A 10,561-nucleotide genomic window follows, 5' to 3' on the forward strand; every position below is an offset into this window, starting at 1 on the left:
GTTAGCTGGGACCCCGGGAAGACAGGGAGGGGGGCCGCCTACCCTTACCCCCTTTTTCCCAGTTGCCCAGGATCCCCGGGAAGACAGGGAGGGGGGCCGCCTACCCTTCCCCCTTTTTTCCCACAGTTGCCCGGGATCCCCGGGGAAGACAGGGAGGGGGCTGCCTACCCTCACCCCTTTTTACCCGCAATAACCTGGGACCCCCAGGAAGGCAGGGAGGGGGACACCTACCCTTCCCCCTTCTTTCCCATGGTCAGCTGGGAAGAACAAATCCGGCAGAGAGGACATCTGATTATTCACAGTAACAGTCCATGGATTTGAACTGCAACAGACAGGGCAAGGAGACCCTCTTTTCCCAAACAGCCCCCATAAATGAAAGCCACTACAGGAAACAGAGCCATGATCTGATTTCCTGTAAAGAAAGTGTAGGGTAGACGCACATTTTGTTCAGACTGATTTTCCACAGTAACAAGAGTGCAAAACACACTGCAGAAATATCCCAGTTTGAGGCTGCTTTAACCGCTGTGGTTCAGTGCTGGGGAACCCTGGGAACAGCAGAGAAAGCGGGGAGCTCTGAGCCTGGGCCGCAAGGGCAAAGTGCTCTCCAGCTGGCACTGCCATGTAAGGACCCCCCCCCCCCCCCCGAGACAGAGCAAATACATGAGCCAAGACCTAAAGCACTTTCCCATGTTTAATGAAATCTTAATACACTGAAAAACACTGATAGCAAGTGACAGGAGTCTCGTAGCTCCTACCTGAAAAGCCACCAGAGCCATGGGAAAGAGGATACCTCTGGGGAAAACCAAGCAGCAAAACCTCCATACAAAGAAAGGAAGGCAGGCTGGGAAGAGGCACAAGCCAAAGGCTCCCCCAAAAGCAGAACCGATTAAGTCAGCTCCAGGCACAGGCTTCATAGAAGGAGGTTTTAGGGGGCCAGATGTCACCACCTTTTCCCTCCCAAACAGCAAAGGAGGCCCATGTTGTTTATAAGGACCTTCTTGTGAGGATGCTTCCTGGCATCCCAGAGGCTGGCTCTTCCACTCCAGGTGAGTGGGCCTGGATGGCAGCCTGAGGTGTCCTCCACACGGAGCTCCCCATAAGACAGCATGGTCTTTCCTGGCAGAACAAGCGTCAACGGCAGCGGATGCTCTCCCTCCCTCCCTCCTTCCGCAGGAGACACAGGTTGCCCAAACCCAGCAGGCCCCTCAGCTCTCCCCTTCCTCCTCCTCCTCCTCCTCCTCATTCTGTTCCTCCTCCTCCATCCTCTCCTCCTCTTCCTCTTCCTCGTTCTCCTCCTCCTGGCTCTTCTCTGGCTCTTCAGGATCCTTCTTCTCCTTCTCCTTCTTTTTCAGCTCAGAGACTCCTCTCTTTTCTTTCTGCTCGCGCCTGTAAGCTAGAAAGACATGGACCCAGTGTCAGTGGTCAGACAGGACATGCAGGGAGGGCTTCTTAATGCATCAAACTGGGGCACGACAGCAGCGGGAGAGCAGCCTTCCTTCTCCTGCAGCCGTCGGGGGCCACCACTCCGATATACATACATATGTCTATTGCTGGCAGGCCCACCCTCCGAGGCCTTGGCCTTGGCTGGGACTGTTCTCTGGTACAGTCCAGCTCACAAACACCCTTCTTCTTAAAGGCTCTGGCGCATAGCTTTCCATCAGGAGTCACTGAGCGCGCATCGTTCCCTCGGCTGGCGATGGCTGATCCAGGCTCAGGGCGGCTGGACTTAGCCTTGGTGCAAATCAAGCAGGCTTACCTGCCATTCAGCCGAGGCCTTCTTCTGTGTTGTCTGCATTAATTTGTGACTGTTTTAACCCTGGAAACTGTTTGATAGTTTCTTAAATGCTATATTTATGTCTTTTAACGTTTTGTGCTGTTTTATATTTGCTCAACAACAACTCTGTGGCCTCTTCACAAGGAAGCTCCTTCGGGCGCAGCTTCTACAAACCTCCTCCTCCTCCTCGCCGTTCTCACAACCTCCAAGGACTCAAGCGACCGGACTCTCCGTCCGGAGGCAGAGCGCTCCAAGCGCAGCCCAGAAGGGGCCAGAGAGAGGGCCCTGCCTGGAGGACGGACGGAGGACGGGTCTGCCTTACCTTCCAGGGCCTCCTTCAGGGGCGCGAGGAAGCGCTGGAAGTCCATCTCCTCCATGGCCGAGAGGACGTCTCCCGCGTGCAGCGTCTTCCTCTTCCCCTTCATGGCGAAGTTGTTGGCGCTGGAAGGAAGGAAAGGACAAGAAGAGGCAGGCAGCAGGCCCTTCCCTCCCGGGAGGCTCCCCTCCTCCTCCCGCCTGGAGCCGGGAGGCAGGGCCGCCTGCTCCTCGCTCACCAGGACGTGGCGTAGAGGACGAAGACGCTGGCCGCCCGCGAGACCGCGCTCCGGGCCTCCTTCGAGACGCTGACTCCCTCGGGAAGCTGCAAGGGAAGCGGAGGCCGAGTCAGCCAGCCCCAGCCCCAGCCCCAGCCCCAGCCCCGCCGGGCCCTTCCTTCCCTGCCTCCCTCCCTGCCTCCCTCCCTCACCGCCTCCTTGACGATCCGGGCCACGACGGCGTTCGGAAGATTCAGGTCCTCGGGGCGCTCCGCCATCGCTTTCGCCCTCTCTGCGCATGCGCCTCTCCAAGGGGCACCGAGACTTCCGGTGCCAGACTCCCAGAGCAGCAGCCACCGCCGGAAACCGGAAGCGCCCCGCAGCCGCCGAGGGAGAGGAAGGGAAGGCTGGCAGCCGGAAGCACGCGGCCTGGGCGCGCGGTGCACCCTGGGAAGCGGGAGGACTGAGGCGCCGCTTGGCGTCGCCTGGCAACAGGGATCGGCTCCGCTTTGGCCCCGCCTCCCCTCCTCTGGAGAAGGCGCGAAAGAGGCTTGCGCTTGTAGGCACTGCCAGGTATGCCCTTCCTTCCTCGGCGGGCTTGAGGCTGAGAGAGCGGCTCTTCCGAAGGCCAAGCGGAGGAGGCTCTTTGGAGGGCGGGCGGGCTGGAGAGCCTCTCCCGGCCCCGAGGGAAGGGGTCCCGCGGGGAGAGAGAGTGCCACGGCCGCCCCGCTCTCGGCCTGAAAGCCTTCTCCTCCAGGGAGGCCAGGCTCCCCGTGGACCCCCATCAGGAAGCTGAAGCCAGCCCCGAAGCCTCTCCGGGGGAAGGAGCCCCAGGATGGCAGGCAGCGCGGGGGCCGGGCTCTGGGACGAGACCGTCTGCGACAGCCTGGCGTGCCAGCACCCGCCTTGCTGGGAGGCGCTGCGGAGGGTCGAGAGCGGGAACCCCCGGACCGCCTTGGCCGCGCCAGGCAGACGGAGCCCTCCGGAGGACGGAGGTGAGCAGGGAGCGTTGGCCAGGGAGGCAGGGGAGCCTTCCTGGGAGCCTGACCGCGGCTTGGCCATCCATGTTCAGGGGAACTGCCCACACTGAAGATTGTCAACCTTCCCCTCAACTGTTCCTGGAGAGAGAGGATCAAAGGCAGTGGCAGCTATGGCTCCGTTTCCAAAGCCGTCTCCAGCATGAAAGACGACAGCAGCTACTTCTCAAGCTCCCCCCAGAACGAGCCTTTGATGCCCCCCGTCTCAGTCCTGAGGTTAGCAGCGAAGCTTTGCCAAGGGCAGGGTCCCTCTGCTCCTTCTCTGCCCGCATCCTGGGAAGCGGGGTCCCCTTGGACTCTGGCGCCCAAGACAGCAGAGCCAAAGCCTCAAAGTGTGCCACTCCCTTCCCGGGATCAGTCTGGACCAGGCTCTCGGGAGGAAGGGACGCTGCAGAGAAGTGCAGCCAGAACTCCTGGGAGACAAGCTTGTCTTGGAGCAGCATGGCTATTCAGCACATGGCTGGGTTGGGCTCCAGGCGCATGGCTGTGTGCAGCCAGAGGAGCCATGAGTTGTAGTTATGGCGCGGGTGCTTGCTTTTTCCAAAGTAGTCTTTGCTGTCTGTATGCCTTTCAGTTCGGAAAGGGATCCCTTCCCAGGACTCAACTCCCGGGTGGATTCTCAGACCCCGCACTTCTTACCAATCAGCCTCACCTGCTGGAGGCAAGCTGAGAAAGTAAGTGAGAGTTTGGATTTGCTGGGGAGCCCCATATCATTGCCAAAAATGGCCCTTCAGACTGCTGCAGTTGGCCTCTCCCTGTTCCCTGCTGGGCCACACAATTCCAGGTGGGCTCTGCTCCAGCCCAGCAAAGCGGAGGAGGCCAGGGGAGAGGCTTGGGCAAAACAGTGTGGCTGGGCAGAGGAGCCTTGGGAACCCAGGCTCCTCTCCATAGGGGCCACTGGAGCAGCTAGCTCTGCTCTCCCCCAGAGATGCTCTGGCGCACCAAGCAGGATAAACATCTCCCACCTTTCTGCAATGTGACCTATGTCATGCAGAGTGGCGTATACGTTAGCATGGAGAAAAGGCCTATTCTTCATTGGGAGGCATGTTACAAAATCAGTCAGTACCTGTGAGACTCAGGTAATATCAGAGAAGTTCATAAAAACTGCTGAGGGTGGGTTGTGTATCTTCAGAAACCAAATGATTAACTCTTGTGGCCTTCTTCCGCGGTGTGGCATTTCTCTAGTAAATGTCCTCTCCATATTTCTTGACAGATACAGGTGACGGATATCAGTGAATTTGCAATACACAGGCTTGGTTATCAGCTGCCCTGTGGGAACTTGGTGGTCAGGTGGATCCCATCCACCCGGCCCAAACCTTTGCGACCCCAAAAGCCAGCTGCAAGGGTGTAAGTAGCAGACCCTCCCCAGGAGGCATCTCAGACCACCTCCTGCTGTGTGAGCAAGGGCTCCTGCTGTCTCCTTAATCCCTTCCTTTCTTCTCTGTGGAGGATTCAGCAACAGTAGTGGCTGGAGGAAGCAGGAAGGTCTCAGTGGGCCCCATCTGCCCCATCCCATTCCCCTGCACCTGCCATTTCAACAGAGGTGGGAAGCTTCCCAATCCTCATAGGAACTCACCAGTGTGGCATCCTTTTGTTTAGTGTGACACCTCCTCAAAGGATGTGTGTGAAAGACCTCTTGTTGGAAAGCAACCTTGCTTTTAAGGAGATCCAAGGAGAGATGGTGAGTGGTGCTTATTGCTGTCCTTGTGTTCTGCCACCTGCTGTTAGATTGAAAGCTGCCTATCAAAAGCATCATCATGACTTTTCCCTGTTTGTTCAGTTTGTGTGCTTTTTGTGGCTTTAGCTTTGGTCTGGAACATAGACGTTTAGCAGGCAAAGACTTTCTTGGCTGAAAGGACAAGTGCTGGGAAAGTCTTCCCCCTTTAAGTTATTTGCAAAACGGAAGGAGGCCATGCCTACTCCTACACTGCAGTCTGGCTGAGACAAGGGAGAGTGTCTTGTGGCTTGGTCAAAACAGTGTGGCTGGGCAGAGGAGCCTTGGGAACCCAGGCTGCACCTAGAGCCCTCCCCATCAAGTGCCTTTTCCTCTCTTTGCACTTTCTGGAATAGCCTTGCCTGCTCCCCCATTCCAGGGCCCTCTGCAATGCAAGGGAATGGGTTGCTGCTTTAGAGGAGGGGCAGCAGTTACAAGAGCAAGGGGTGTGTGAAAGTGTGTGCTTGGCTGGCTTCCTCTTCTTTTCTCACTAGAACAAACTCATTCCACAGAAAAGAAAAAAATCAAGCAAAGTCCCCACCGGAGGCCAGCCTTACCTCCTTCATCTGAGGAGGAACAAGCAGGTTCCGGCTGACACATCAAGGTCAGTCCCCAAAGGCCACTTTCCGTGATGTCTGATAGGGTGAAGGGAGAAGCCTGGAGGGAGGTATCTGGAGGTCCAGGCTTTTGTCCAGACCCACTTGGCTTCGAATGTGCTGTCACCGTCCTCCCAGGCTTGACCATGTTCTTCCCATAGGTGAGGACTTTGTGGGTCTGTTCAGCTGTTTAACAAAGAGTTGGGTTTTTTTATTCTGGAATAGTCCTGTAGGCAATGGAAAGAATGCCAAGGACAGTGTTCTCGGGAAAAGCCACTTCTCCTCCTGTAGCCTGTACCTAGCTCCTGTAGTGCCATCCCAAGCTGAGAGCGACCCAAAAACAGAGAGCAGAAGAGTATCAGCATTGGAGAGCAAGCAGAAGGGTGCACCTCCTCTGTTTACTGTGCAGAAAGCACCCAGTTTGTACAGATTTGAACCTAAGGTGGGCAAGGAAGGTCTGGTGTTTGTGTGCGTCTGGGTGGGTGACTATATCTGTTAGGAAGGGGCAATTAAAGAAAGAAACCTGCACAGATGGAGAGGCTCGTGTCCAAACTCATATTTTATTGTCGTGTCTTAAAAAGGCACACAAGCAAATGCTATTGACCTGCCAGTCTTTTTGTATTTTAAAGCCTCCAAGAACTCAGGATCCTGTTCCAGGCAAGAAGCCTCTGCCCCCCCTCCATTCTCCTGACTACTTGCATGCCCTGACATGTTTCTTGTAGTTTTCCTCATAGGATGCTGGGCACCCAGAGGCATGGCACAATCTCCATTCCTCATGCCATATGTTTCCCAGAGTAACTTCTCACTGCTTTGCTGCTGCTCATTCCTTTGCCCTTGAAAGCCCAGCTCAAAAGGGCACAGCTGGAGGAGGCAGAGAAACCCTCCAGCTTTGGTTCTGGGGTGATGGCTTCAATATAAAGAAGACATAAGAGGCTGGGGTGGTCAGCAGTGGGTGATTTGCAGGCCTTGCCAGATTGAAAGCTAGTCCAGCTCCCTTTCTGCAGAATTTCCTGAGTGGGGCCGCAGGGCCAGAGCCAGCTTGCATGTTTGACTCTGGCATGGGTGTTGTGTTTGGTGATGGTAGTGGTGGGGAGATCGGTCCACCTCTAACTTGCATTTCTCCCCCTTCTCTGCTCCCACACCCCTGGTTCCTTCCCCTTTTCTTCCCCCACCTTTCTCTAGATTCCTGTGAGAAAGGAATGCGCAGGAATACACAGGCAGCTCACAGTTCCCTCTGCAGGTGTGTTCACATTCTGGGTTTAAAGGTGTTCCCTGAGTCCATCAGGAGAAGCAAAGGCTGACCTACCTGTTCTGTCCGTGTCTAGGCTCAGTACCCAGCTGGCATCGGATGCCAGGCCTGGTGACGCAGCTGGACAGAGCTGATGCCCCTAGTCACAGAACAGGGGGAGGAAAAGGAAAAATAACTCGGATGTTCCAGGAATCCGTAAGTGTGGCTAGAGTTGGCTGGCTGCTTTAGAGGTCTCTCAGGAGTCCTTCCTGTCCAGGGATCAACTTGGAGTGGATTACAGGGTTTAATATTGCTGGTTTGCTTGAGACATTGGTTGATTTTTTGCCATATAAAATTCCTAAGGAGCAAAAGTACAAGATGTATTGCAATGGAGGGAGTGAAAAAACCAGTCCAGTATGAAACCCAAAAGCTGAATTCAAAGTTTTCTTCTGGCTTCCAAAATGAATCTGGTGGTTGGGAAACCTGCGAAAGGGGGTTCTGCAGCAGAATGGCGGACAGCAGGAATTGAGAAGGCCCTGTCTCTCATCCTGGCCCAGCGTCCACCTTTCTTTCTGGGGACCAGGTGGGTTAGGGAGACGGGATTTTCTTCCCCATGCACTCCTCTGGGAGACATCCTGCTGGATCTAGACAGCCTTGCTTGGTCCACCCGAGGGCTGCTGCCCTCCCCCCAAATGACTGTGGGCGCCCCGTTTGCTCTGCCTGTTGTTCCCGTAACTATGGGCCATTTCATACACTCCTCAATACCTCCTCCCCCTTGGAGGTTCACTGTGCTCTCAGGCCCCCTACCCCTCACCCCACGATGGTATCTCCCTGATTCCCTGAGGAGAGAAAATGAATGTGAACACCATTTGAATCTGTGATGAATGGGAGCTGAGATGTGTAACTTTGGCCTACTTCCAGTTTCCACCTTTGGGGAATTTCTGAGAGATCACCACTCTGGCACTTCCAGTATTCTGTATTTCAGTATCCCCAACGCCATGGAGGTCATGCAAGAGCTCTTCAAAGCAGATGCATGTCATGCTGCAGCATCTTGGGTGCATGTGTACAAGCTTGGGTCAAAGCTTTGGGAGCAGAGGGTTGAGCAGGGAGAAGGGTCCATTCCTGCTATTTCTTCTCCAGTCTACAGAGGGCTGCAGGCCCCCAGGGCCCCCTGAGACCCATCCCAGGAAGAAGCAGTTGGTGAAATCTGTGGAGTGTAAGAACGTGAGGAACAATCTGCTCACGGTGGGTGAGTGGTGCCGATCCCTCCTCCTGGGGTCTGACTTGCACTGAAACAGGCCCTAATTACAGCCAGGGATCACTGGCAGACAAAGGGAGACCTTACAGTTTTGGCCTGCGTTCACTCCAATCCTGGCCAGTCCTGGCCCAGAAACAGGGGGCACTGTAACCTGGGGAGCACAGGATGAGCATGAGGCAGCTGAGGTTTTGAACCTGTGTGCCTTGCGTTAAGGCATGTTCAGCAAGGCATGCGTTAAGGGGAGCGCTTAGTGTCCATGAGGGATGGGATGAGACGAGGGAGTGGAGACCAAGAGGGACTTAGCTGAGGGTATCCCCTCATTGGCAGGGTTTGAGCCAAAGAGGAGCCTGGGTCTCAGCCACAATATCCCATCATCTTTGAGCAGCACCTGAGAGCTTTGGCCAGTGCTGCCTCTGGGCCCTCGGCAGCAGCATCATCTGTAGAAGGACCCTTTCCAAGGGGAGGGAGGCATTGTGTTGGGGGTTCAACTGACCCTTTTCCTATTTGGGGAACAGAAACGGGAAGGGGCTGATATGGATCCTTTTCCCATGGTAAGGCCTCCTCTCCTTCCCATACACCTTTCCTGTTTTCCATTGGGGCAATTGTTGGCAAGGGAGGACCACTTGGCTATCAGGCCTCCATTTATTACTCCATGAAACTTGGTTTTGGCCATGGCATCCATGCCAAACCCCCTTCCCTCTGCCCTTACTAGTTTTCTTTTGGCTTGCTTTTGCTTAGGTTACAATAACTTTGTTCCCTGCATATTGAGAACGGAGTCCCAGTGCAACCAGTACTACAAGCATCTGGCCAACTGGAAGGAAACCCCCCCACCTCCGAGGGGCCCTCCTCCATCCGCCCTCAGCAGCAGAAGGCAGCCCATGGAAGCCCCTCTTCTGGGACAGACCCTCCCGCAGCCCCAGTCCCCCAACCCCCCTCCCCCTCCCCCCTCCCCCTTCTTTTCTGAGACCAGCGAGACTTTTTCTCTGAGCTGAACTGGGAAGCTGAACTGGGAGGCAGGTTTCCCAGTAGCCACAGTCTCTCCAGGAATGCTGGCCTCCTTTTTGAGCCGGGAAGTTTAGGGGAGGGGGGCTTAGAACTATTAAAATTCCAGCTCCTTCTGTTTGCTGCGTGTTGCCTTTCTCTTCAAAGGGAACCATCTCGAGAAGAGTGTCTCTTCCTGCTGCACAAAGGTAGGGAACACGGTAACTGCCTCTTCCCCAGAAACCTGGACAAGTTGGTAAATCGGCAGGTGCAAGATTGGTGCAAGTCACAGGAGGGAGGCACATTCATGGCTGGAGAATAGGAGGCTCTTGAGATGCAGATTTTGCTCTTTCTGGCTCCTCCGCTGACAAGGGGGAGGCAATGGCCTTGTCACAGGAGAAGCCCCCCACCATCAAGAGCCTCTTTGTGAAGCATTGCTGTGGAAACTCTCAGCAACTCAGCAGCCTGTGTGAATCTATATCATTTCTGTTGTAGCTCCCGTTCTGTAACAGTCCCCTTAACAGGCACCCTGTGTAGTCTTGTGGAAGTTGTCATTCATAGATATACCTACACTGCAGACTTATGTGCCACAGTGATTTTTGGTACATGGTTGGCCTGAAAGGAAATGGGGGAGCCCTCCTTTCCAGTTCTCCCAAGCACCCCAATGCCCGGAGACAATGCCATGCTTGCAGCTGCTAGCCAGAGGAATGGCTGTGACCCTCCTGGCTTGGTTTCCCCTTGCCAACCAGGGGCTTTCCTTGGTGAAGACCAGTAGGCAGAGAGTTCCTACCTTTCCCTAGGCAGGGAAAGGGCGGGCAGCATGGCCAGGTGTTTCAAGGGAAGGTTCGTTTGGACATCTCTGGGAGAGACCTTTAGTGCATTTAGGTTTATAACATCCTTCACAACTGGGTGTCCTCTCCAAACCTGGCCCCCTCACTCTTCTTCCTACCTCCTCATCATTTGGAAACAGGGCAATGGTCTGAAAAACGTACACAGGAAAATGGCTTACGGAAAAGGCAAAATGCACACTTCTTGCCTCAGGTCTGTGGTGAGGGCAGCCTCTCTTGGCAGCTATGCTGAAGAAAAGCACTCTATTGAATCTCCCTCCCCCCCAAATGCTTTTATGCCCTTCTTGGCTTCCACCTGGGATCCTGTGTTTTGGTATCATAATATTAAAGATCAGGATTATCTGCTGTATATGAGGATTAATTTGGCTTCTCCTTGATTTGTACTTTTTAGTGGCATAGTCAGTGACATAAGTTGATTTTTGCAAACCATGTAAGTAAGCCTTAGCAAAGGAAAGCACATAAAACCCATTCACATGCACACAGGCGCACCTACTGCTGCCGCTTGCCTCTCCTGTGGCAGAGGAGGAAGTCCTGGGGACTGTGGCCAGAAAGGTGCGCTGCCCTGTGGCCTCTGGGCTGCAGGATGGAGGCT

The 10,561-nt window shown here is 54.9% G+C and overlaps 2 protein-coding genes across 4 annotated transcripts; one reads left to right on the forward strand and one right to left on the reverse strand.

Annotated features, from left to right (window-relative positions):
* Positions 1 to 672: 672 nt before the first annotated feature.
* LOC149307872 (DNA polymerase epsilon subunit 3-like) lies at positions 673 to 2,623 on the reverse strand. The gene is made up of 4 exons (XM_089534550.1): positions 2,520 to 2,623; positions 2,329 to 2,414; positions 2,097 to 2,215; positions 673 to 1,393 (listed from the first exon to the last, which is right to left on the reverse strand). Exons 1-4 carry the CDS (start codon positions 2,583 to 2,585, stop codon positions 1,206 to 1,208), a joined length of 459 nt encoding a protein of 152 aa, XP_089390676.1. The 5' UTR covers positions 2,586 to 2,623; the 3' UTR covers positions 673 to 1,205.
* Positions 2,624 to 2,789: 166 nt separating this feature from the next.
* CUNH9orf43 (chromosome unknown C9orf43 homolog) lies at positions 2,790 to 9,137 on the forward strand. 3 transcript variants are annotated; one of them, XM_089534558.1, is made up of 12 exons: positions 2,806 to 2,880; positions 3,065 to 3,302; positions 3,380 to 3,560; positions 3,919 to 4,018; positions 4,558 to 4,691; positions 4,944 to 5,025; positions 5,571 to 5,662; positions 5,880 to 6,096; positions 6,837 to 6,894; positions 6,980 to 7,098; positions 8,023 to 8,131; positions 8,879 to 9,137. In XM_089534558.1, exons 2-12 carry the CDS (start codon positions 3,143 to 3,145, stop codon positions 9,130 to 9,132), a joined length of 1,506 nt encoding a protein of 501 aa, XP_089390684.1. In that variant the 5' UTR covers positions 2,806 to 2,880; positions 3,065 to 3,142; the 3' UTR covers positions 9,133 to 9,137. The 3 variants fall into 3 exon arrangements, with proteins under 3 accessions (XP_089390683.1, XP_089390685.1, XP_089390684.1); XM_089534557.1 differs by having other exon boundaries at positions 2,790 to 3,302; XM_089534559.1 differs by having other exon boundaries at positions 2,790 to 3,302; positions 8,023 to 8,127; positions 8,879 to 8,993.
* Positions 9,138 to 10,561: the final 1,424 nt, after the last annotated feature.

Source organism: Sceloporus occidentalis, unplaced genomic scaffold (assembly GCF_023333645.1).
Source record: "Sceloporus occidentalis isolate IW3139 unplaced genomic scaffold, rSceOcc1.0.p SCAF_8, whole genome shotgun sequence".
Classification (NCBI taxonomy): Eukaryota; Metazoa; Chordata; class Lepidosauria; order Squamata; family Phrynosomatidae; genus Sceloporus; species Sceloporus occidentalis.

Coding starts and splice junctions, on each gene's coding strand:
- LOC149307872 (XM_089534550.1), bottom strand. CDS start 2,585: ATGGCGGAGCGCCCCGAGGACCTGAATCTTCCGAACGCCGTCGTGGCC. Junction 2,216..2,328: donor GTCCTCTACGCCACGTCCTG/GTGAGCGAGGAG, acceptor CCTTCCTTCCAG/CGCCAACAACTTCGCCATGA. Junction 1,394..2,096: donor CCTGAAGGAGGCCCTGGAAG/GTAAGGCAGACC, acceptor ATGTCTTTCTAG/CTTACAGGCGCGAGCAGAAA.
- CUNH9orf43 (XM_089534557.1), top strand. CDS start 3,143: ATGGCAGGCAGCGCGGGGGCCGGGCTCTGGGACGAGACCGTCTGCGAC. Junction 6,097..6,836: donor TGTACAGATTTGAACCTAAG/GTGGGCAAGGAA, acceptor ACCTTTCTCTAG/ATTCCTGTGAGAAAGGAATG. Junction 7,099..8,022: donor CTCGGATGTTCCAGGAATCC/GTAAGTGTGGCT, acceptor TTTCTTCTCCAG/TCTACAGAGGGCTGCAGGCC.